This window comes from Myiozetetes cayanensis, unplaced genomic scaffold (genome assembly GCF_022539395.1).
Source record: "Myiozetetes cayanensis isolate MyiCay16 unplaced genomic scaffold, myiCay2020 scf2-11, whole genome shotgun sequence".
Taxonomy (NCBI): Eukaryota; Metazoa; Chordata; class Aves; order Passeriformes; family Tyrannidae; genus Myiozetetes; species Myiozetetes cayanensis.
The window spans coordinates 33,256,677-33,281,658 of NW_026087411.1; the positions used below are offsets into that span (position 1 = coordinate 33,256,677).

The 24,982-nt window shown below is 38.1% G+C and overlaps 1 protein-coding gene across 1 annotated transcript in view; it reads right to left on the reverse strand.

Annotated features, from left to right (window-relative positions):
* Positions 1–24,982, reverse strand: part of CRIM1 (cysteine rich transmembrane BMP regulator 1) — a 173,687-nt gene that overhangs the window by 138,281 nt on the left and 10,424 nt on the right. Inside the window, exon 2 of the mRNA XM_050315533.1 lies at positions 20,609–20,782. Within this exon, the coding sequence (XP_050171490.1) occupies positions 20,609–20,782 (174 nt within the window). The remainder of the gene's footprint in view (positions 1–20,608; positions 20,783–24,982) is intronic.

A 24,982-nucleotide genomic window follows, 5' to 3' on the forward strand; every position in this document is an offset into this window, starting at 1 on the left:
GACATTTTAGAATTCAGTCAGCAATATATCAGTTGACAAGATTATAAGAACAGATAACATGAAATCATATACATTATATACACAAGTACATAAATCAAACAGAATTCTTAGTAAATGAAATCATTGGTGTGCTATAACAAAAAAATAAAATAGAAAACTCCCAATATTAAATAATATAGAATCAATTTTGGGTACTAAAAACTCATGGGAGTACATTGTAATAGGAATGTTGATGAATGTGGAATTATGTCTGTCACAGTTATTAATAAAAAGTTATTTCCAAAATCCAAAAATTAAATCTTTAGGATTAAATGTTTGAGATATGAATTAAAAAGAATTAACAAGGAGTCAGTTTTGAACGTTTATGTTTATATTACTCATCTTCATGTTAAAAGGACAAGCATGCTACAAAAGCATGAGAATGTGGTTGTTTCTGAGCTGAAGACTGCAGCTAAGGAAATTTCCACCATATTTAAAGGTTAGGAAGCTCTCCAAGCACTTGGTTTCATGGTATTTGTTATAGGTCTGTTGACCTGGGAAAAGTAACCTGTTTCTTATAAAACCTAAAGAAAAGAACTTAAAGAAAATTAAAGAATTTGACGTTTTCTTTTTAAAATTAAGTCTAAGTGGTAGACAGGCAGGTTGCATAATCCTAGAGAATCTAAACATGACTATGCAAGAGCAAAATACTGTGAGTTAATGCAGTTAAAATGTGGGAATTAACACAGTTTAGACTCCATCTCTTTTCTATAAGGAGGACACTGAAAGAAGGTAGTGGTTGTTGCTTCTCCTCCTTTATCCAAATGTTTGAGGTTTTTTTTGTTTGTTTGTTTTGGGATGTTTGGGGATTTTTTCACTCTTTTTTTGTAGTTAGCTATAATACTCAAATTTTCATTACTAACATCTAAAATCATATTTAAGATTTTTTTTTTCCCTTGATCATGAAAGTTTAGAAATGAAAGTATTATAAGCAGTGATAAAACCTTATCCTGTACTTCCACAAGCAATTAGCAAGGAGCAATTTCAGTATAATATCACAGTGGGAATATTTCAGTTTCTGGAAGAATACAGCACAGAACAAAGCAGATGTCTTAACTAGAAGAGAAAGAATTTTATTACTGATAGCAATGAACTCCCTAAAATGTCAACCCTAGAGGTGAATTAAGGGAAATGTAAGAACATAAAGCTTCCTGAACTAGCTGAGAAACAGCCAACACAAGTGTTAATGTGTAAAAGAAAGTGACTGCAAGTAGAAAACTGTAATAGATAAAACGAACACGAACACTAGAGAAGATTCAGTTACCACCATGTTTGACTAAAGAATAAGAAGTTTACAACTCAAGCTATCTACAATGTAACACAGATTACAACAACTCATATTTGCTTCAACAGAAGCATCCGTAGTGAAGACTACAGTGAACCAACATAATAACTTCCAGTGAACACTCATTCATGATTCAGGACCTATTTTCCAGGCAAAAAGGCTGGAAATATGGCAAGACAAAAATTCAGTATCCTCTGCAGAGAAGCTTCAAATGTGTGCATCAGAAACCCAAAGTCTCTCATTATGAATGTCTAGAAAGTAAGTCAGGAACAGGCGTTTTTTTTTATACTTATCCCTCCTCTCAATTTTTAAATTCTTGATCCATCATTATTTTCTTAATACTCTTCAATCTTTCTAACTGTTATTTCAAGTTCTATAGATTAAGAATCAAAAACTGAAATGCATTTGATTTCCTATGTGTCCAAGACCTGCAGTGAGAGCAAGTAAGTTGACTCAGACAATGATCATCTTTCCTTCCAATTCCTATACAACATTCACTGCAGAATAGCAAGAATTCTAAATATCTAGAGATCTTCTAAAGCCACAGACTGTGGAAATCTCCATCATGTCATCATTTTTCGACGTTAAAAGCCACAGTTCATTTATGAACTTTTTAACAATTGAGAGAAATCCATATGACCTGATTAAAAAAGAGATATTTCATTTTTTTCACAGATTAGACATCTGTACATTTAACATTCTTTTTGCCAAGTCTTAACAGGGTGGGGCAGTGAAGGCAACAACCACTAATTACATGCGAAAGAGTCTAAAAGAGTCTACTATCACTTTCTGGAAAGAAGGTCACCACCTTCATATGCACAAGAAGAGTGTCTCAAAACATTTGGAAGGCATGGCTTTTGCCTGGCTCATTTGTTCTTGCACAGTTCTTTGTATCAGCCCCACTACTGCAGAGCGAGATGAGAGAGTAACGTCTGTCAGTAGTTTCTGCAGATGGTCACAGCCAGTAACTGCAGCCTGTTCTTTGTGTCCCTCCCTGGCCAAACAGACCATGGCAGGGCCACGGGAGGAAGAGCCACAGATACAGCTCCTGAGGACACTGTGACCCCTGGGATCCAGCAGAACTTCGAGAGCTTCAAAAAGTCAAGCTGAGAAAACACTTCTCTGTGAGAATTATGATCCAAGTTACGACAACCTGGCGTGTACATTGTCAGTGACAAAGCTTTAAATACGCAGCACTAACTCTTACAGTTACTTCCTCAAACACTAACTGAAAGTGATGCTGGATTTGATGAGGGGGTTTTATTCCAAAGAAAATTCCCTTTTAAGGGACTTACCTTCTCCAGTGCCAACGAATCCGCAGGCTCAAGACTGATGGAAGCCAGGGACTGCAGAGCTGATAGACTTAATCCACCTGCTAAAAAGGATCATGCTGGAGCTGGTAAGAACCACTGGCTGCACAGTCCAAATCTAATTCACTTAATCCAGTGTGATGTCCCTAGAGAACTTTACTGGCCAGGCAGAGTCACGGCACTACTCTGAAACCAATGGCCCAGGGTCACTGAAGTCCCTAAGGGGCACAAGACACAGCAGACCAATGCATTGCTCCCCACACACACTCTCGTAAATAAGCAGAAAAAGAGTATCTCACATCAAGCTATGTTGCAGAATTAAAACTCTTGCACCCCACTCAGCAATTATGCCTACTGTGAAACGAAAAAAGAACTGCAGGGATGAAAATAAATTTCTTCACACAGAAGTTGGCAGAAAACTCATTTGAACCACAGCCACAATCGGGAGATACAAACCAGCACTGTCAGTCTTCTCTGCATCTTGTTGCAGAAAGACTAAAGGATCATCACCATAATTTCAGGAACTTCTAAATAAAGCTCACTGCACTCATACAGCCTCAGTACAACCTTGATCATCGGGACAAAACAGTGTTCTAAAGGCAAGTCTCTTTTTGCACAAGTACGTCACTCAGTCTCAGAAGTAGACATCATAGTGTTTCACATACTCTGAAACAAGGCCTAATATAAGCCAAGGCTGATGGATTATACAAGATATTTTCCCTCATGGTGGATTTCCAGCTCTTCTCAGACAAAAACCGATCAGAAACCCATGTAAGACCTCTGCCACAAAGGAGAACAGCTCTTCAATATTAACCACTGACTCAGCAACAGGACAGAAATACACCTTTATCTCTAATAGTGCTATTCTTAAAGCACAAACCACAGCTGTCTTTTGAATTTTAGTATTTTCAGTGTTTCCACATGCTCTCTACATTTTATTTTTTTAAGTAACCCTCTTCACCAACATTGAACTCTTCAGCATCTGAAGTCTGCCAGAGCTTGCTTAAAAAGTTTGTTTTCTATCTCACTGCAATAGCTTCATCAGAAATCACTATCACTTCTAAACTGTCAACAAAATTGGGCTGTTACATCCCGGCATCACTGCTCATCTACTCAGTACAAACTTGTTTCCATCACCTATTTAGTATGCTTGGCTTACACTGGTCTGAAATTACAGTAGTAACATCACCAGGCATCACACAAATCTCATGTGTTGGAGCTCTCAAGTTGCCACAGTTCAACAATCAGTTATTTTCAATACAGCATAGGAAAGCACAGAAAACACTTCCTTTCTGAAAGAAAGACTGCTTTCTATGCACAATTTTTAAAAAAATTGTCAAATTCTACTTAAAATTAAAAAAAAAACCAAACATAAAAAAACAACCTCAGACTTTCGAGAAATATCATCTTCAAAATACTATATAACATTAGAAAATAATAACTTGAGGGGAGGAACTGGAAGCATATTATGCATAAATACCCACAGCTTTTACATCACAAGTGAAGCCCGTTGAATGATCTCTGTGGTATTGGTTTGTAGGTAGTAACTGAACTGAGCTAATGACATGAACAAGATACAAAAGAGAAACTTTATACATAATTCTGAACACCAAGATGTTTCAGGCATTTCTGTCAGTATAGTGTGCTTTTGAAAGTACATTTAAATTAAAAACAGACTATTTTTTTGCTTTTTGGGTTGTTATTTCAACTTACCTTTCTATGACAAACAAACTTAGAGCCAAAGTAGCACCTTCCTGAAAACTACCCTGTTTTTTGGCTGAATTTCTTTCCTTCCCAGTACTTCCTTCAGTGTTCCCATATACATTTCATAAAGACTCTTCAGCCAAACACTAGTAATTTTAAAGGAACAGTAAAGAGAAACTAGCTTTAGACACATGTACCAATACAGAGCTTTTCAAGTAAGGCCATGCTTCCTGTATCTGACAGCCTAAAATCTCTTTTAAAAAACCAAACAAAAACAAACAAACAAACAAACAAAACCACACCAAAAACCCAAAACAAATGAAAACCCCAAAACCCAAAAACCCTCTAAACAAACAAACAAACACCCACCGAAAAAAAACAAACAAAAAAGAACAAAATACACAAAACCACCCAACATAAAATCAAAACTAAACCAACCCTGTCCAGATTAGAATGAGTGTTACATCTACCATCACCAAGAAGCACAAGTTTTCTAACATCCCTATGGCATCCCCAAAGTGATATTGCAGAACTTGACAGTGGCTGCAACAGCACTTGCATTTCCTGATCAGCTCTTCAGAGCAGATCCACAGAGGATGCAGGGAGGAATGAAGTGAGCTATTCATGAGTTGTGGGCATGCCCAGGAAGATGATCAGAGGAAAGGATTGATTTGATGCAGGGTAGCTGGGGAGGAGATAGTTAGGAGTAGATACAGTACATGTACTGAAAAGGTGAAGGAATAAGAAGGCTGTGCTGACTGTAGCACTAAAAGAAAATTGATGTGGGAAAAAGCTATTTGCATATGAACTTCTATTTGGACTTGCTGAGAAATAAGAGACTTGTACAATTCATCCAAGACACTACATTCAAAAGGTCATTCTCATGCATGTGATTATTTCAGAAGACCAAAATAGAGTTATAAACTAATCAAAATTTACATAAGAAACAGAATAATCTGGTAACCCTTTGTATTTCTTTATAGGTGATCAGAAACAGCTGTGTTCAACTGACCTCATGCAGCATAGCATCAACTGTATACAGAATTCAGAGTAGGTATCACATTCTGTTAAGTGATTCTAACACCCTTTGAAAACCCTAATCAAGTTGCTTTGAAATCTGACACTTCGGTTTTAATACTCCAAATGGAAATAACTAGATGTTTCTACAATCCAGCACCTAAAGAAACAATACTGCTTTTAGATTCATCATTCAGTATTTATCAGTCATTACTAAGCATCCACTCAGAGGTCTCCAGTAAAAGAGATGGTATATTTATGAAGTAGATCACAATGATGTCAATGTCTCCTGCCTTGGTCACAACTGTGTGCCCTAATGCAAGATGAGGGCTGAACCTCAGCTAATACAACATACAAACATATATAATAATTGCAGAATTGGTCATGTCCCCACACCCACAACCTACACAGCCCACTACTAGTAAATACAGATGAGCAATGACCCTATTCTTGGACTGTTCTCAGTCACCACACCCCAGCTGCTCTGTAAGTCAAAAGACGAAGCTAAAACAACCTCCCGCACTGGGTGGATGACAAGCACATTGGAATCAAAGACTAGCGCTGAGAGAGGAACTTTATTAAAGATAATCATTAACTGGTATTCTTCAGATGAATTTGTTTCCAACTGGTAGCTATCAACTACAAGCATCTCACCAAAAGAAATGAGTCACTTCAAAGCACTAAGCTTCCAACACTTAAAAATCGTACTGTCTACCATAGGTTAAACCAGTCACTATCTCCATGCTCCTACCAATGTATTCCTTACAATGCATTGCTCTTAAACGTCACTTTGCTATCTCCTGATTTCTCACGTATTAACAACAGACCCAAGAAACAGGAAAAGAAGAGTTATACGTTGATACCTAAACGAAACTAAGCATACGTAACTGCTTTGAGTAACAGGCTTTTCAGGAAGAGTAGCAGTCTGAACAGTAAAGGAGTGTATTGCAGACCCTCCATATTTCCCACAATAGACAATACGAGCCCAATTACGATAGCATGCAAGCATCCCTAATGATGTGTATTCCCATTCCATTACAGTTGAAAAGTATTTTCAATATACTCAGATGAAAAATCAAGGCACAGAAAGAAACCCACAGAATAGATGCAGGAGTTCTGCCACCTAGTGGCATCTAGAGCCTCAAATTACTGTATCTACCATATTATTATTACCCTTTTTTTTTTAAACTGGAAGCATTTGACAGCACAGAACAGATTAGAGAACACAGTTTCACTAGCGCTGAAATTACTAAGCCTGGTTTCTTGTGTCTTTATTTCAGAATTGCATTCTGTAGCACTCAAGATGATGAGAGTTTCAACTGAAGTTTTTCTAGCTGTTCAAGTCGCCGTAGTATATTTCTCTTCATCAGTCCTCCAACTCTCACAGATTCTTTGCTGCCTAATATTGATGATTTCATGTTGTATAGTCTCTCTCATAGTCACTTGTCCATTTTCACTACTTGCAGAATTATATCTTTGAAGTCCTTATCTAATTGTCAAAACCGCTCAAATCTGATAAATCTCAGAAGTAATCCTGAGTAGGAAAGAGGGAAAGGCAGAGACTGAGAGACAGAAGCAGCAGAATGATAAAAGCCTCGTTTCTTCACAATACTGTCTGCATTGCAGTTTGTCAATGAAGAATCTTTGCTGGCCCCAACAGCTTAAGGGATTCCCCTGCCCAGTTCACAGCATGGACACACAGCATGTCATGTCATGGCAACAGGGAGAGGGGACACAGGAACATAAAGGCACAAACTGCTTAAGGCAAGCAGCTAGCAAAAATCCCCCTTTTTGCCAGGCCATAAACTCAAAAGCCCCCTTTTCCACTTGGGATTCAAAGCCAGAGCACTTTAATGCCTAAACTAGGTCAGTCTTTGTTTACACAAAACACAGATGAGAAAGCAAGTATCAATTCATTCAACTTAGTCAAGATGGGTCAAAACCACTGGACTACAAAGCACAGAGCAGCTCACTGCTTTTTTATTTATTTTTAAGAAAAGAAACCTTATCACAGGCACATTCAGAGAACACACCTCACACTGACATAGCCAGGTAACAAACAATTCTGTTTCATATAAGACAGATATGCTTCCTCTGTGGGAGTACTGACAAAGAAATTTAAAGTGATCTCATATTCTTACTAGACTATACCTTCACAAATGCTTTAGGTTCCAGCCCCCATTTGTCAACTTTTGTTACCCTGGTAAGCCACGAGGACTTCTGGTCTGTATCTACTACAGATACCTTAGTAAATAACAGATAGATTCAGATATTTTAGTTTCAGTCCAGAAAAACAAAGAAAACCCCACCAAAGAAACAACAACCAAAACCACCACCAACAAAAGAAAACAAATAAACCCACCAAACTACAAAACAGTAAGGACAAACCCCACACACACATAAGCAAGATCACAAGCATGATACAGCTGTGAGTCTTATCCTTTTGACATTTTTCCTTTGTCTTCTCAATTTTTTTCCTCCAACACCATAGCAATCCCTACACTCACCAGAAAGTTTCTTAGCTGTAGCCTATGACAACCTTCCCCTTAGGAGGGGAGGAAGAAAAAAAAAAAAAAAAAAGGAAGTTTTGGCATAGGAGGTTCACAGGTGAACCAATCTGCAGACCTAGCAGTGATTCACAGATTTCTACTGGAGTTTTATAAGAAAGTAAGAGAAGATTTCAGCAAGTTTCATTTCTTGCTTCGTATTCCACAGATCTGAATTTCAATTGTGTACAGTATCAGGCAAGTGAGAACTACCTCAGTGATGAAGAGAGGTGCAGATGTGAAACCACATTTGACCACACAGTGATAGATTCTGTGGACTGCAGCTGTAAAGACAGACTAGATTTCTGCTAGAAAGCAAAGCTCTCTTTCCCTTGTCATCAAGCCAGTAGCTTTCACAGCAATAGTCCCTAGGACTGAGAAGGAAAACTGAGGTTTGCATTAGCAAAGCAATGCTTCACAAATGCAGGATTCTGAGTAAAAGTCAGACAGACAGCTTCTGTCTGCAGCCTCCTGAACCAAACCAATGGTGGTTTACAGAAAGTGTAAGGCTTTCTTACAGTGAACACTCACACTCTGCTCTATGTGTAAGAGAGCTACTCTCATTACTGGAATGTACTGTCATTCAAAAGTAGTTAGGGATGTGTTATTGTGAAGATACAGCTTTATCTCAGTTTTCAAGTTTCACTTAGTCTCACACTTCACAGTAGTACTGAAAAGCTCTGTTGAAACTCATCTGCAATCTAAGCAACCTCCAGAATACAGTAGTAAACCACAGCCCCTTATACAGGACAATCCTCATAAGGGATTGTTAATTAGCAGTTAACTAGAGTCCTTATTTACCCCTAATTTCAAACAGAATGGCAAAGGAGACAGTAAGCTGTTTTCAAGCAGTACCAACGTGTACCATACCTTTATACAATGTTAGCTGCTGCAGACCTGACTTGGAAACCTCAGTAACAGGCTATAGAGCTTTGGAAAAGACCAAGCAAACACTTCTTAAAAAACCAAAAATCTTAATAAAGTTAGAATAACTTTATGCAGTAATAGAGTTCTAAATTTGCACAATTTAGGTGTTGATAAAAGCAACGATTTCCTCGTCTCCTCATTTTCTCCTGTACCTCAGACTCGTTCATTAGATGATATATCATGTTCTGTAAAAGCTCCAGACCTACCAGAGAACCAGTCAGATCACCTGTTTCTTAATAATGAGCAGAGCCCTGTTACCCACGTACAGCCCTCGAGTCAGGATCCAAGTTCCATCCACCTTCAGCTACTTGTATGCTCTCCCAAAAATCCACTTTCCTGAAACACTTGACTCTTCTCATTCATGACTTGCCAGCTGCCAGCATCTTGTTCAGGGGCAGATCCGGTTCAAGGACACTGCCAGCATTTAACTTCCAATAGCTCTCCAGCTCTAACAGGTGAGTTCCAGGCTCAAGCTGTTTGTTCTCTACCCAGTATGCCTACATTGCACGACATCAAAACCCCAGCAGAAGGTATCCAGTTATTGCAAGCTGGAAGCTGAAAGAAGCAGCTTGCACCATGATAAGGACTGGATACCCAGAACGATGTCGCCGACTAAAGTAGACACTCTAACTCTGTGGCTGATATGGTAGTACAAAGTGCAAGACTTCTGAAAAGCAACAGCGTGAAGACTGCTATTTTACTTTTCTGTCACATGTGATCTACCCAGGTAAGGAATACCCATACTGCCCACAAACTATAATAGACAATAATTAGAAAATTTTGTTTAAACAGGCTTATTTTACTTCTGGTTTTCTATCCTTCATTCTAGCATGGTGTATCAATCACAAGTTTATTGAACAATTTTTGATATTTGAAGTGGTTTTCTTCAGGAGCATCCAGATTAGCTTTTAAAAAATATATTATTTTTACTCAAGTTGGAACATCTTGATACTAGTATTCTATCCTGGCTTCTAAAAATGAACAAGAGTTTAGGAACTTGTGTTGCCAACTCTCCCAAAGCAGTTAATACATATTACAGAAAGACCCAAAAGATGAAACACGTTGCTTTTGGAATTACTTTGTTCCCAATTCACTTCTGTAAAAAGCTTGCAATGACAACTGAGAAGAAAAGACATCAGACCTACATGTGTAAGTGTGCCAAAAGGGCTGAAAGTCCCAGCTCACACAGCTAGAATGTCAGGCATTTCCTCTGCTGCTGTATATGAGTGAACCTCCTAACCAGGGGTCAAGAGCACATTTGAGTTTCCAGTTTGGGACTTTTTTTATACTTGTTTGTTTTAAATCAAGAGAGTGTTTTCTTTGTCCTTCTGAAGTTATATGCTAGTGTCAAACATGTTTAACATTTAACATTCTTAGTGCAGTCATTTATAGAAGCTGAGATTTTGGCATATGTATCTGACAGGTCATTTCAACTCTAACACCTTAAATTATGTAGATCGGTTTGTCACTATAACAACAATTTTTACGTGTCTCTAAAACATACAAAATCACCATTTTTCTCTTCCTAACTGAAGCTAAGACTTATTAAAAGCTTTACCTCTTCTGGACAGAAAGGCAAAATTTACACAACATCTGATTCTAGAAAAGCTATTTAACATGCATCAGATTAGTTACTTGATGAATCCAAAGGCAGTTTTCTTGGATTTGAACAACAAGAACTTTAGAAATACTTTGATCACAGAACACTTGAGGGAATCCAGAACAACAGGGAACAGAACATACACAGGAATTCAAGAAGGGGTAGAGCTATTTTTCATCAGCACTAAGGCTAAGAAAGCCTTTGGTTGGGTTTTCTTTTGAGAAAGCCATTCAACTTCAAGGTCAGGCTTCACATATAAAACACCCACACTCTCCCCAAGTATCTGTACAGATTAATTCTTTATCAGTAACGTAAAATGCAAACACATGCCCACAAAGTACATACTGATAGTGATGGACAGATGTCCCAATATTTGGAGAGCAGGTATTTTGTTTTTAAGCGTCCAGAAAGGACACATACCACCTATGCTCAAGACCAGTACCTAAGGGTAATAGACAGAGCACCATCTCAGTGCAGTGTCACCAGGAAAGGTGGAACTTAGTCCTGAAGAGCCCACTTACAACTAGGTAGTTTCCATACCCTTAAAGAGACATTTGGATGTTTGTTTATACTGTCAGCTGTACCCCTGATAACACCCTGGGGTAGGGTGAGGAAAATCACCTTGGATGTCTTTGTAAGAGGAATTATTTTTTTTAATAAGTTTTATGCAGAGTTTTCTTTTGGGGGTTAAGAGGGTGCAATTAAGCAACACCTGCTCATATTGAACCTAAAAGGGGAAATAGAGGGAATAAGCTCAGAATAAAACTTCCTAGATCATTAGGTCAGGCTGTCAGTGACAGATTACAGCTAATTAAAACTGAAGCAGTCACAGCAACAGGAAAACTTGAAATGGTTTTGTACACCTTTCCCCCTCCCCACTGCTGGTTTTTTAAAGCAGAAGGGTAGACTGGATTTGTCACATAGCATCCAGCCAGATTTAATGCTACCAAATTAGCAAGGTCTGGTAATTTGGAAAAGATAATAATAGTAATGCAAATAATAATGCAAAGTCACCTAAAAAAATTCCATTCAAGGCCTTGGGAAGATGAGGAGTAGTTAGCCACACAGTCTAAAAGGGATTCAGATGTGGTTTTTTAATTGCTATGATAGAAATCCTCTTCTCCTAAGGTGTACCTCTATTAGATAAACATTTACACTCATTAGTAAAAAAAGGACAGTTTTCTAGAGAGGTACCTCCCAGTAAAACCTGATGAGGTACTCACTTGACATAGACAGAAACTTTGCCAGTTTTAAGAAAGAAAAATGGACCCAGACAAAACATCCCACTCCCAAGGTTGTTGGAAGTAGATAACAAAAATGGGATTAAGGAAGAGGAACAGAAGCAGGGCAAGTCTTCTGCTTGAAATGATTCACAACACACACTAAACCAGACAAACCAACAAAGTAAGGGTTGTGAGCGCTCAATGCACAATCCCATGATAGATCCAGGATAGTATCCTACTTACAACGTCACTTCCCAGAGGATATTACACTGAAGTCTTTGATACACTTCTGACGACTGTGGAAGCAAACTAGATACTCCTTCCATGCACATCAGCACACTGCTTGCAGCTGTCCTGAGTGCAACTTTGGGCTGAAGGCAATGGGGGCAGGAGCTCAGCCTGACTCCAAAAGTTTGATCAGCAATTAAAACTTCCCTGCATTTACCAGCACAGAAAGGCCAACAGCGAAGAGCATGTCCAGTCCCATATTATGTAAGTTAATGTGCAGAAGACTAAGTATTCTTATAATTATTAAGGAAAAAAAAATTTCAACTAAACAACTAAACAAATATGCATTTGCTTGAGGAATATTTTTTTTAAATCACACTAATATCACAGTTCCATAGCAGATATTAATAATTTTTCTTTATAACAGAGCAAAAGCTTTACCTTTGCAAATTATTTTATAGGGACATGTTTATTACTGTATTAATTAGAAAGTGCTATTGTATATGGGAGGAAGAAGTGTTTGAGCTTTTCGTAGTGAACACAGATGGGCTCATACACATTTTTCCAACGTTTAAGTTTGACTGAGTTAAATTTTCATGCATCTTGAAAAGGCTACTGTTGGAACACCTGTATGAGTATCCTTGGACTAGCTGCCAGGGCAAACCAAGCTTATTAAGCATCCTATCTGCAGTGTATTCTGAAGTACTATTCAGTGTATTCTGAAAAACTAATTGAAGTTTTCCAGAAACACTTCTCTTTTGCTTCTTTCCTCTCCCACCTTCCATCCTCTGAAAGGGATTATTCAACTTCAAAGTTTGTCTAAAACCCAACTGGTTCACAGGATCTTGCTTCAGTTCTAGTCTCCATCTATCCATCTTGGAGACAAACATTGCTGATAATGCTTCATTCTATTGCAAAGAAAAATTAGTCTGATGATGTGGAAGCTGCATAGTGTTCTATTTAGAAAACAGCACCACCACAACAACTTCAAGGTCTAAATTTGGAGACAGAGCTAAAATAGCTTGTCACCATGCTATACAGCCATTCAGAACCCCAATATAATGGTATATCATTCATTTAAAGAGACAACTGTGAAGTTACTGAAAGTCATCAAACAAACAAAAACAAAAAGTCAACTTTATTTTACAATAAATTGCTTCTCAATATTTATAGAGACATAACCATCATATTAAGATTTTCATATTGACCAGTATGTCATTGATACCACTATCACTGGATACATTGATTCAACACTCACTTATTTCTGTCAGCATCAGTGCCACATATATCCAAACAAGACTTGCCCTGTCTAAACAAGACCTGTGACCCAGCCACAGGAATATAGCTTCCTGCAACAATGCAACATTAACCTAATGTTTACACACCATTCAATTTGAGATCTTTGCTCAGGTCTCTTCTGTCACGTGTAGATAACTTTTGATCCTTAAAATCAACACTGCACCTGGCAGTGTTCTGCTAAAAGTCACCTGCTCCATTTTCACTCTCTTCCTCAACTTGAACAGAAGGTCAAGCATTCATTAAAACCTTTAACTTGCCACTAGAGTTAAAGCGGACATACTTCAGCACAGCCTACCTGCCAACATGGGAAAAAGCATTTGGGAAGCACTGAATTTATCAAGAGCAAGCTCTTACTAGCTGTAAGATACCTGCCCTGTTTTTTTCCTGCTCTCATAGAGGCTCCAGGTACAATCAGTTATCTTGTATTCAGTTTCAGATTAATGCAGGTAAGCATTTGAAACAGAAAAAGGCAAGAAGAATGTCCCTTTGTCTCTGTGAACAACCCTGCTTTGACTGTCCACATCTGACTGCTGGCTTTGTAGGAGTCATTTGTCACACAGTCCTATCCCTACAGTTAAGGTTACACTTCTGTCCACAGCAATCTCCAAAACTGCAAGTTTGAAGGAAACTGAAGTGTCGCAAACTGAAGACCCAGCACCGTCTCCATAAGCATTACATATACGAGGATTTTGATGTAGAAGAAGGAAAAGCAGCCGTGGCATCTGTACAGCAGCTCACATGAGCAAGTACAGCACAGCAAGGCAACAATTTCAGTTATTATACAGTAAAAACACACATTTACATAAAATGGCAAGGAAAAATACAGAAAATACAGCATTAGTTACAATTATAAGTTATTTTTGTAATGTTAACACTAAGGGTTTTTTTTAACCAGCTGCTCAGTTTTGTGTTCTTTATTCAACCTTCCCCCCTGCAATGCAGCTTTTCCCCCACTAATACAAACTGCATTATTAATAATCTAATTAAGCCTAAAATTAGGTATTCAGTCACATCAATATAGAAATATCAAAGTCATTTTTCCCTTTTGATATATTTCTGAAACTTCTACAAGGTTTTCTTCTGATTAGCTTGAAATTTCATGCCACAGATGTTGTCTGTGTGACAATTCATCTTAAAAAAAAAAGGACATGGTAAAAGAGCCGATACATTAGAAAATGATAATACTTCCTTGATCAGGGAACAGTTCTCAGAGGAACTAGCATCAGAAAAGTTACAAGTCCTGCAAATTTAACACTGTGCTGTCATGCTGTGAGAGCAACTGCACTGCCAGTTGTGCCACTGTCACAAAACTCCCTCAACAATTAATGATCGAGTTACCTTCCCTTTTTGCTTTTGGAAAATTTCTTTGTATATTTAAGTTCTTATTAGTATTCCTAATACACAACTTCCATATACAGTGTTTTTTCCTTCTGTCTCTATGCAGTCAGAAAAAAAGCCCAAAAGCTTTTTTGTACTGCTGTTTTCCTCTGTGTTTCATGTGAAATTTTGCCTTCAAATTGCCTTCTGATTGGCTCTCAGAAGCATTTTCAAGGGTAAAATCTGGATCTTTGCCACAACTGCATTCTTTATTGCAAACACATGCCAACCTTCAAAGTTCAGTTATTTGAGCAAAAACATACGTTAATTGTTGTGCAAGGAGAATGGAAAGCATATCAGATTAAGCCCATTTGAAGGTATTTCACTCCTCTCCTTGCTTGATAAATCAGCACAGAGCTGGATCTACTTTGTTCTAGTCATTCAATACAGCCATTAAGACCACACAAGTGAAGTTTAACACAAAATCAGACTTAACAACAACCAAACAAGCATTCAGAATAAAATTACCTTCTTCTCATATTTGTTATTCCAGGACTGGTCTAACAGGTATTGCAACATTTGTCAGCATAAAGTTATTCAGTTACATGTAAAAATAATGGAATGCAAGGAGTGTGTTGCAATAAACCAGCTTAATAGATACCAGCAACTTAAAAGGGCCTTTTCCTTTCACCTATGAAGGACAGTAGTGAATAGCTCAGAAAGGTGCAAGCCAGTTAACCAAAAAGCAACTCTTAAAATAACAGTTTGAATAACCCTTTATCAGCTGCAGGTTTTACATATGGACAGACATTCAGGTAAAGGGTGTTGGTTTACCTAGTACATTAATCACATCTTTCACCAAAAAAGGTCCAAATTTTATCCTTCACATTTACTTTGAATAAAGACTGGGTTTAACTTTGATATGGAAAATGCTTATGGTTTTGGTAGAGTACAAATGATAAAGTTAACTTGTTTCTCTTCTTACAGCTCAAGTGTACACTGAGAGAACCTATAAGACAAAACCACTACCATTGCTATGACTGGGGGCACTTATGCTCTCTCTGGAAAGCATGTTTGTGTCACATCAGTACCTGGTAGTATCAAAGCAAGTACTTATCTTCAAAAGAATCCACAGACTGAAGTTTTTACTAAACCCCATTGAAGAGAACCCACAACTTTCCCACTGGTGACCCACAATTTTTCCCTCACTTCCCAGTGGGAAGAGGAGACAGCTGTTCTAGCAGAAAACTTTTTTTAAGAAGTGAGTTATCATTGCAAAGACCTGATGATGCCTTTGAAGAAGCACCTCTTGAGAGCACAGAAGAGGAGGAGTGGGCTGAAGAAGCTCCTGTTCTTTGAAGCTCTGCTGGGCTATCTGAACTGGAGTCAGGCATTGAGGGAGAAAAAGGAGAAGATTCCAGAACTGGAATGCAGTCTTTCAAACTAGATTCTAACCTAACTGGACTGCATTAAAAGTTTTCAATGCTACTACCTATCAATGCCCTATCAATTCATCTTGAAAAAAAAAATTACTTCCTCTTTTACTTCCCTCACCCCCAATCCTCAGTATCTCACACATCTGAAGAACTGACTGTTCTGTGCCATCTGCAGCTAATTCTTCCCAGATGGTGACTGCAAGAAGGCATAGACACAGCTTATTAGACTCCTGTTTGTTACTGTGGTTCAGCAGACAGCAGCATCTCCTCGCTTTCTACCCTATGGCCATATTTTTCACAGTCCACTCCAGCAGTCCAAGTTCAACCAAGCTGTCATCATTAGCAATCTCCTGAACAGAAATATGCTCTCCAAGCTCAAGAACACAGGATTTCCTGAGCCATATCAGAGCAGGCACTCATCAAGACAATAACCAAAAGCATTTTAAACAACAATAACAAAAAAAAAAAACACCCCAACACAGGAATCTATTATTATTATTATTATTATTACTACTAAGGTATGCAATAGCTTTTCCAGACAGTTTCTTTCTAGCCCCGAATGTGTGCATTCCCTCATAGTAGGATGGTTCATGTTCTCTATACAAACCTTCTCTACGAGAAGTCACTGATGGTCCATGTAGAGAAACATGCCCTTCAAGCCTGGTAATTGAGTTGGAGAGATCTCTAGAGTATAAATATGCTTTATGCTACTCTGCTGAAGTAGCAACTCCTTGAACATTTTGCAGCATGTCTACATGAAAATTGGATAGAAGTTGGCTACCAAGTTCTGTGACAAAACCAATCCTTTCAAATGTACCTAATCCTACTGTTTTCCAGGAAAACAAGGGTTGGGGGTGACAACTGCCTTCGGTACCTGTCTTACTGAGACTGCACTTGAGCCTCACCATACTTTCTTGCAAATAGACATCAGTACCCCTACAGAGGTTACATACATTTGAGTAGAGGTTAAAAAAACCAAAAATCTTCTTGCTACAGCCTTCCTCAGAACAGGGTAGAGCAAGACTCAAGGAGACAAAATAAAGAACATGGCTTTAGGCCCTGTCAGTGACATGTAAACAATGTGATATTAGAGCCCATGCAGCCTGATTTCAGGAAGGAAGAACAGAAAAAGTTGCTTTAAGTAAACTGGGGTGCAAACAGAATGCAATAGGTAGGCAAAGAAAGCAAGAAAAGGAGACAAAGAAAGGTACAGGTAGAAAGAAATATGAGGAGCCCAGGAAGACAGGCAGACACAAGCCAAGAGGGCAGGAAAGATCCTACAAGAAGCTAACAAGAGAAAACTTTGGGTTAGCAGAGTAAGCAAGCTAGAACTGACACCAAGCCCAGAAGGGAAGACCACACACAGCCTGAAAAGCTTAAGACAAACCAGATAAAGAAGGAAGATGACTGGAAAGGCTCTTTGAAAGGGAAGGTGTGAGCACAAAAAGACACAAGGAAATGAAGTACATGCAAAACTCCAATCCCTTAGTGCGTTCTCATCTGGAAATGGGACTCCAGATTTCAGCTCACTGTTTGTTATTTATCAGGTTGTATTTACAGAACAGATTCCTTATCTGTAGGCTTTCAGTGAGCAGTGCAGGTTGACTGAGGTAATGCTATGCATCTCTTGTGAATGGACATATGTATACTTACTATGGTTGGGTAGACTAAATGCAACGCTTCCTTCTTCCAAGGAAACAAAAAATTCCAACAAAAGAAAGGGGCTGTAGCAATTTTCTAGGTGGCAGTTTGTCACATATTCTCTAACATTATAAATCTATTTCAGTTGTGCTTTTAACAACAATATTGTCACCAAAAAAATAAATTCCATTGATAGGAAGGACCTTCCTCTCTCATAATTATCCTCATAAGTAGAAGGAAAGCTACCTAGCTACCTTACCCATTTTTCCCCTCAGTAGGATGGGGTGAAGGACTTTCCTTCCCTCAGTTGTGTTATGGAAGTTCATCAATATGTGAATGACAAACAAACTTAAAATGAATGTCAAAAACACTGCAGAGTGACATGTAACTGAACAACAAAGTATTGTGTTATATCCTCAAAGTAGAAAACTCATGAAACTAGCTGCTTAAATGGCACTTTTCCTCTTTCAGTTTTCTTCAAAAACTGATTATGTTGTATCCATCATTCAGGTGCTCAACTTACACCTTTTTAATCACACTGTGTATTTAATTATCCATGCAAAGTGTGGTGAGGAGAGGAAAGTTAGACTATCCTCCCTTGGTCCCACTTTCCATGGCAACAGATTCTATTAAAGTATTTAAAGATTTAAACTATTAGTTTCAAATCTTCCTGCTATTAACGGACAAGCCAAAGAGTGAAGAATACATCAGTACTTTGGATTTCAGGAAAATCTTAATTTGACATATTTAACAGATCTTATGAATCATCCCTTTTACATGACACTACAGTTTAAGATTTACCTTGCCTTTCAAGAAACTGAAAGATTTTAGCATGCTCAGAAAGCCGTGTGGTTTGCATAGTACCTAAGCCATGTTTCAGGTGGAGTTTCCAAATGGATGAACTCCACTTTCAGATTATTAAACTTTGAAAGCCTGAAATATTCAAACAGCATATACTGGCTCAGACACACAGAAGTGTCTATTCCATTTTACCTAAGAGACTTGGCTTGCTTAGCAAACAGGGACGTGGCAAGCACTAGTGGAAAAAAGTTATTCTTCTTTTCCATTAGCTTAGGTACAGGATGAAGCATTACTTTGGTTTTAATTATCAAAACAAGAACTAATGCATTTAAAGAAACAACCTCCATTAGCAGTCAGCATTCGATTACCAATCCTAGTTGGAGAAAGAGGGAATAAGTATTTACAGTGTAAGATACAGTAGGTAGATTTGACAGACTACATCTGTCAAATGCAGAAATCAAAGTTACATTATGACTTCTGCCCATCTATTAGGAAATACAAAGGGATTTAACTTTCAACATCCCTCAGTTTGATAGTCTAAGGATGAAAATGCAAATTCACACTCTTATGAGTAAAAGCTGGACTGTTTTAACACTAAAGTTGTAACTGCCAGATTTCTGGTATTTAAGGATACCATTGTTGTTTCAGCACTTGCATCAGCTATCCTTCCAAATTGTGAAAGATTAAAAAGTCAACAGGTCAATATTTATACTGGTGCCCTATAGTTTGAGGCTTTGGAAGAACACCCTCCCCAAGGAAATAAAACCAAGAAAACAAATTTTAAAAAGGTTAAAAAATTATACCTCTGAAAAAATAACTGAACCATTGCTCTTATACCAAACAGTTTACATGTAGAATACTGTTACCTCATGGCTAAGTATAAAATGCTGTTCTTTTCAGAATGGAAATTTAGCTGAAACAAGAGATTGCAAGTGGCACAAAAAAAATCAACCTGCTTTAGCTATGCCATTCCACAAACTAAGTCCATTTCTTTTGAGGCTGCAAAGTACAGAAAGGCAACCCACAGCAGATTTTCACAGCAAGTTAAACACATGATGAATTGTCATGCCAATGGAGTCCTGCTGAACTACTACAGACTTAGTCACACATTCACAAGTTAAAAAAGAACTGGTGAGTAAGATTACTTAGGAACTCATATATGCTACTGCCCACGACTACAGCAACAAAAGACGAAAGGCTCGGCCTCTGCTCTTCCTAGAGCTAAAAAAGAAACCACAAAAGGCCCAGACAAAGCACTTGTACGCCTTTAGTGAGCAACATCATAACCAATGATCATGTTTCAGCAGTTTCTCACAAGATCTCCTTGTTTAAAGACTGTAGCTCAAAAACAATTATCTTATCACAAAAGAAATACAACGGATGGCATCATATCACACTTCCTTAACTCAAAGATTGTAACCTTAAATATAGCCAGTAGCCTTATAAATACATTCACTTCACCAATATGACTTTAGGCATTAAAGTAGACTAATAATGCATGTCCATTACAGCATCATAGAAAGGGTCCAAGATCGCTTTTGATAACTGTTCAAAACAATCCTAAAAATGCACCATGGAAATTTAATTCCAGCCAGATATATTTGAACCAACTCATTTCCAATTCAGTCATAAGTAACAACAAGAAAAACCAAAACAAACATGGACGTATGCAGAAGCATAAACATAAAACATATCAGGCCTAACGCAAATCTAACCAATGGAATACATAAACTGTAAAATATGAGCAATAAGGTAATGTTACATTATGTAAGCTTAAAGAAAATAGCAATTCATGCATTCATATAATAAAAGATACAAGTACAATCAATAACTACTTATCTTTCTAGGTCTTTACTACTAAAATCCACTGCATTTATTCACAGTTCAGTCATATCAATACATTTAAAGTGAGTATTTCACACTGCTTTACAGCTAACTGTATGCAAAGGTAGCCACCACAAACAGAACCATTTAGTCTTAAAATCTGCAAACGTCATAGCACACAAATCACAAAGTCTTAGTTTCTTCCGTTCTTAAACTTAAGCATTTGGAATGCCAAGTTTACTGAGGTACTATCTTCCTCTAAAACATACACTTCTCTTTTCTAAAAAGTCCAAGACCATGTGTGTCTGAAACTAAACAAGTCATCCTAAAACATTCTAAACTAGGTTCTAGTTTTTCATCAACTGCACAGAAAAAATTACTAACCCTGAATTACTGAAGACAAGTGCTTACCTTCAATCCTTTTTAAGGCCGACAGACAAGTATCCCGGCTTGGAAATTCAAATGGATTATTACAGGTCCGAATGGTGTCACATTCGCATTTCCCGTTGATTATGTTACAACCTGTTATAAGGTTTTCATTGCATGGTTCAAATCCAAGAAGCTGATCGTCGTCCCAGTTTTCATCTAAAATAAACAAACAAACAAACTCGCTCACTATCGGATTTCAGCTGCAGTATATAAATTGAGCTGCTTTGGAGTTGGGTGCAATTCACATCAAGTTCAACATGACGCTAGACAGAAGATAACAGATTAAAAAAAATAATGGATTCATTTAAGCAGTGGGATTTGCCAAATACCATGTTTCACAGCTATTCTATTGCCCATTTTGCTACAGCAACTGGCATTGTTTACCTTCTATCTGTATGAAAAACTATGTCATCTCAGAGAAATGCATAGCTGTAGTACAAATGAGTGCTATTTTAACAGAAAGAACTTTTGCAGGCAGTTGAAGTTATATTTATAATGGAAGTGAGAACATTGGACAGAATATGCAGCTGTTCTAGAAGTCAAAATTGAGTCAGAAAGAGAGTACTTTAAAAAATGATTTTAAAAATGCATCACATAGAATTCACTCCACAGAGATAACTTTTTATTACAAAAATACTGCAAGATGCCAGACCTCTGATTCCATTATAGGACTAAAAGTGAGTTTTCCAGCAGTCCTGGATTATCCTACATATTCTAGAAGAACTGATCAAGCATGCTGCATTCCTTGCTGTCAAGGGGTTGGAGATAGTTGGGCCACAATGAGTCCCCTCTGCTCAAATAATTGTGCCTTTTGAATCAGTCCCATCAAATATGTGTAACTGTTGTTCCCACTATAAAAATGCCTATTTTCCTTTTAGGAGGCTCCAGAAAATGATATAAATCCAGTCGATCCAGAATTTCAGTACAATTACCAGTTCTACAAAATCTCAGTTTCCTTCAGTCAAGTTCACAAAACAGCAACATCGCACCAACTCAGAAGTTCAAGCAAGACAGAATCATAAAACAGCCTGGATTGGAAGGGACCTTAAAGATCATCTAGCTCCACTGCCCCTGCCATGGGCAGGGACACCTTCCACTAGACCTAGGCTCAAAGCCCTTAAAAAAAAAAAAAAAAAAAAAAAAAAAAAAAAAAAAAAAAAACAACCAACAAAAAAACACCACCAACTTTTCCAACTTGGCCTTGAACACTTCCAGGGATGGGGCATCCACAACTTTTCTGGGCCATCTGTTCTAGTGCCTCACCTCCCTCACAACAAATAATTTCATCTTAATATCTAATCTAAGTCCTACTCTCATTTTAAAGCCATCCTATCACATGCTTTTTATGCAAGATTGAAAAAACTAAACTAGGCATTAGGTATTCTTTGCTATAGAGAATCAGATAATTTTCCAAGCTTATCTGTCTATAAAACAAGTACTACAAAACAGTCACACAAAATCTACTGACTTCTAGTAATGACAAAAGGAACAAATAGATATTTTCAATCTTTACATCTCTACATTCAACAGCAGCACTCACATTGTGTGTTCTAAACAGTTCACCCCAATTTTATATAGTAGCAACAGGCAAGTTCCCAATACAGATCCTGCCAAGACATACTTCAGAGAAGTTAAAACATCTTCCATTTATGAAGGGTAGGTTTTTTGTTGTTGGTGGTGTTATCAAAAGCTGTCCTCTGGTATGAGAGGCCACAGCCAAATACAAACTGTTTGTCATTCAGTAGTCTCATGCCCAACCATAGTCTGAAAACCTATAATAAATAACAGTATATACCCACATATGCTGAGGTTGGCATGTAAGTACTGTTCACTCAGAAAAATTGAAGAATATCTGCTAACCTGCAGTTTTTGTTTTGGGGAAAATAAAAAAAACACCACCTGGAAAGAGCTGTTTACCAGTTCAGTACTGTATGTGATCTACAGGAAGTGTCACAGCAGATTCTCACAGGTATATTTCTCCCTGTACAAGCAACTGTGTCCTTTCTATTAATGAGCTGGCAAAGTATTCTGCTCAAACAAAGAACTGATAAACAACCAAGTCAATTACAGATGTGAAGATGGGAATCTCCATGGGAACCTCATGGCTCTTCTACTCTATAAAAATAGCAAAGGAAGAGTAGTCATTAACCCCAGGAAGTAATTTCTTTTTTTTAGCTAATGTTAACCTATCATCCCATACAGCAACTGTATCAATGAAAGTCAAAGGAAGTGCAGAAGTTCCTGAAGAGAAACTATTAAAATTCTTTCAAAAGAAGATGCCCCTTCAGTAATGCTTAGGACAATTTAATTGTGAGGAGGCCATGCATGCAGAGGAAAAAAAAAAAAAAAAAAAAAAGTCCTGAGAATTTGGAGAACAATAATACATCCTGTTTTCTGAGAAGCCGGAATACAGCCTGGACAACTTGTATTTTAGAAATCACAGCAGTAATCCACGTAACAACAAGAACAAAAGCTACATCTAAGGTCCAAGGCTCCCTGTTTCAAAGTCTGTAACCACAAGGACCACAGCTGCATCCAGATCAGTCTAACAAAAGGATTTGGGTTGCTCCCTGTTTCTGAAACATGGGCTCTCCTCCCTTATCTCTGGGTGCAGGACAAAGCCCAGCTAGCCTGGTGGCTGCATGTGCTCTCACCCCCACAGCCCCAAGCCTCCCAGGTCACTGCAGTGCAGACAGGTAGAGCACACAAGATGCAATTGGTGCTTTTTTAGCAAACTGGTTCAGAGAGTTCATGCCGCTTTGCCCTGTGGTATTTCAGCACTAGATCTTCTCAAGGCTGACAGATCAGCAGGATCCCTGTCACACAAAAGCTGCTCCCCTCACATTAAGTGGGACTCACCTGGCAGGGATAGCAGTCACCCCTTACCTAGGGCAGAATGTATGGATGCAGATGCACTGTACACTGTGGCACCACCCACCTGAATTTCAGGGACAGGTCAGTCATTGATACCTGCTGCCTCTCATGGTTTTCCATAAAAGCTGGTACACATAAAGCACATGGCCCAGTAGTAGGTGCACCTAAAGTCTTCAGTGCCGCACACCTCAAAATCAGCTCAGTAGCCATTTAAGAGGATAGAAGAGAAAACCCCAGTAATACTTGCAGACTATACTTCTAACATCTTCTGAATCTTAAAACAAGGTATTTTTCATTACTTGGTGTGAATACAAAAGTTACATTCTGACAAGAAGAATGCAAATCCAGTTCTAGCCTGCACAGCTTCCACCAGCCTGCTTTTCACACAAGTTCATTTAGAAACAAGATTTCCATCAATGAAGGAGCAAATATGTAACAGGAGCTTATTTTAGTTTAGTAAATCAATGCAAAGTCTAGAATGATTTTTCATGCAGACTTAAGACGTTTTTTCCTAGTTGATTTTCTCCTTTTATGAACAGAATTTCAAGGTCCTATTAAATGATAAATTGTTTACCATTTAGAGAAATCTTCAGACATCACATCAACGTAGGCAGAACAAAATTCCTTGGAATGGGAAGTACAACCAGATGAAAGCATTCACATGAGCTACAAGGGTGTAGCTCAATTGTCTCACTTCAATTCAAAGCTTTGGTTACTTGATGCAGATAAATGGTAGTCCAGTAAAGCAAGCTTGTTCCTTTAGAGGTCAGTAATACTTCAATGGGCAATGGAATCATGTCTTGAACAAAACATATAACGTAGCCTCTATTATTCCCAAAAGTCATCGCATCCTGTGGATTGTTCCAGAAAGCAAACTTTTACACACCAGTGATTTGGGACCTGGGACAGTTCATGAACTATTCCAAGCTGTAGCACAAACACTTTCCTGCATGCTCTGCTTCACCGTCTCTACGGTTTCCCTTTCAGGATTCTGGTCTTTCATGTCTACATCTCAGAAATCTGAATTATATGAAGGAATAAACAGAGATATGATAAATTGTCAGAGCTTTACTTCTCTGCAGGTAGAGCTGACAAAACCCAAATGTAAGAATCTGAGTCTGTCAAGCCTTGGTATGCACATCTTATCTCCTAGCTGACTTCTAGTAGACCTAAAAATACAAAAATCAAGTAGGTGTTTAATATTCTTGAGTGTTTAGAAGCAATCCAGCTGAAAAGAAGCCCAAGTATACTGCCAGTTTCCATCCAAGCTGATCTTTGTTTAACTGTGATTTTCACCACCTCATTGTGCCAGCATGGTCAGGTAGGGACAAAAAAGGAAAGGACCATGCTTTTTAGAAGCCCTGAGTTGTCAGTGGGCTCCTGTTATACAGTCAGTTACTTAAGCACCTTTTGCACACACGTCTTAAAGCAGTTCAAATGCTCCCAGCAGGTCGGTAACTACAGCTTCAAAGTAATTTCTCT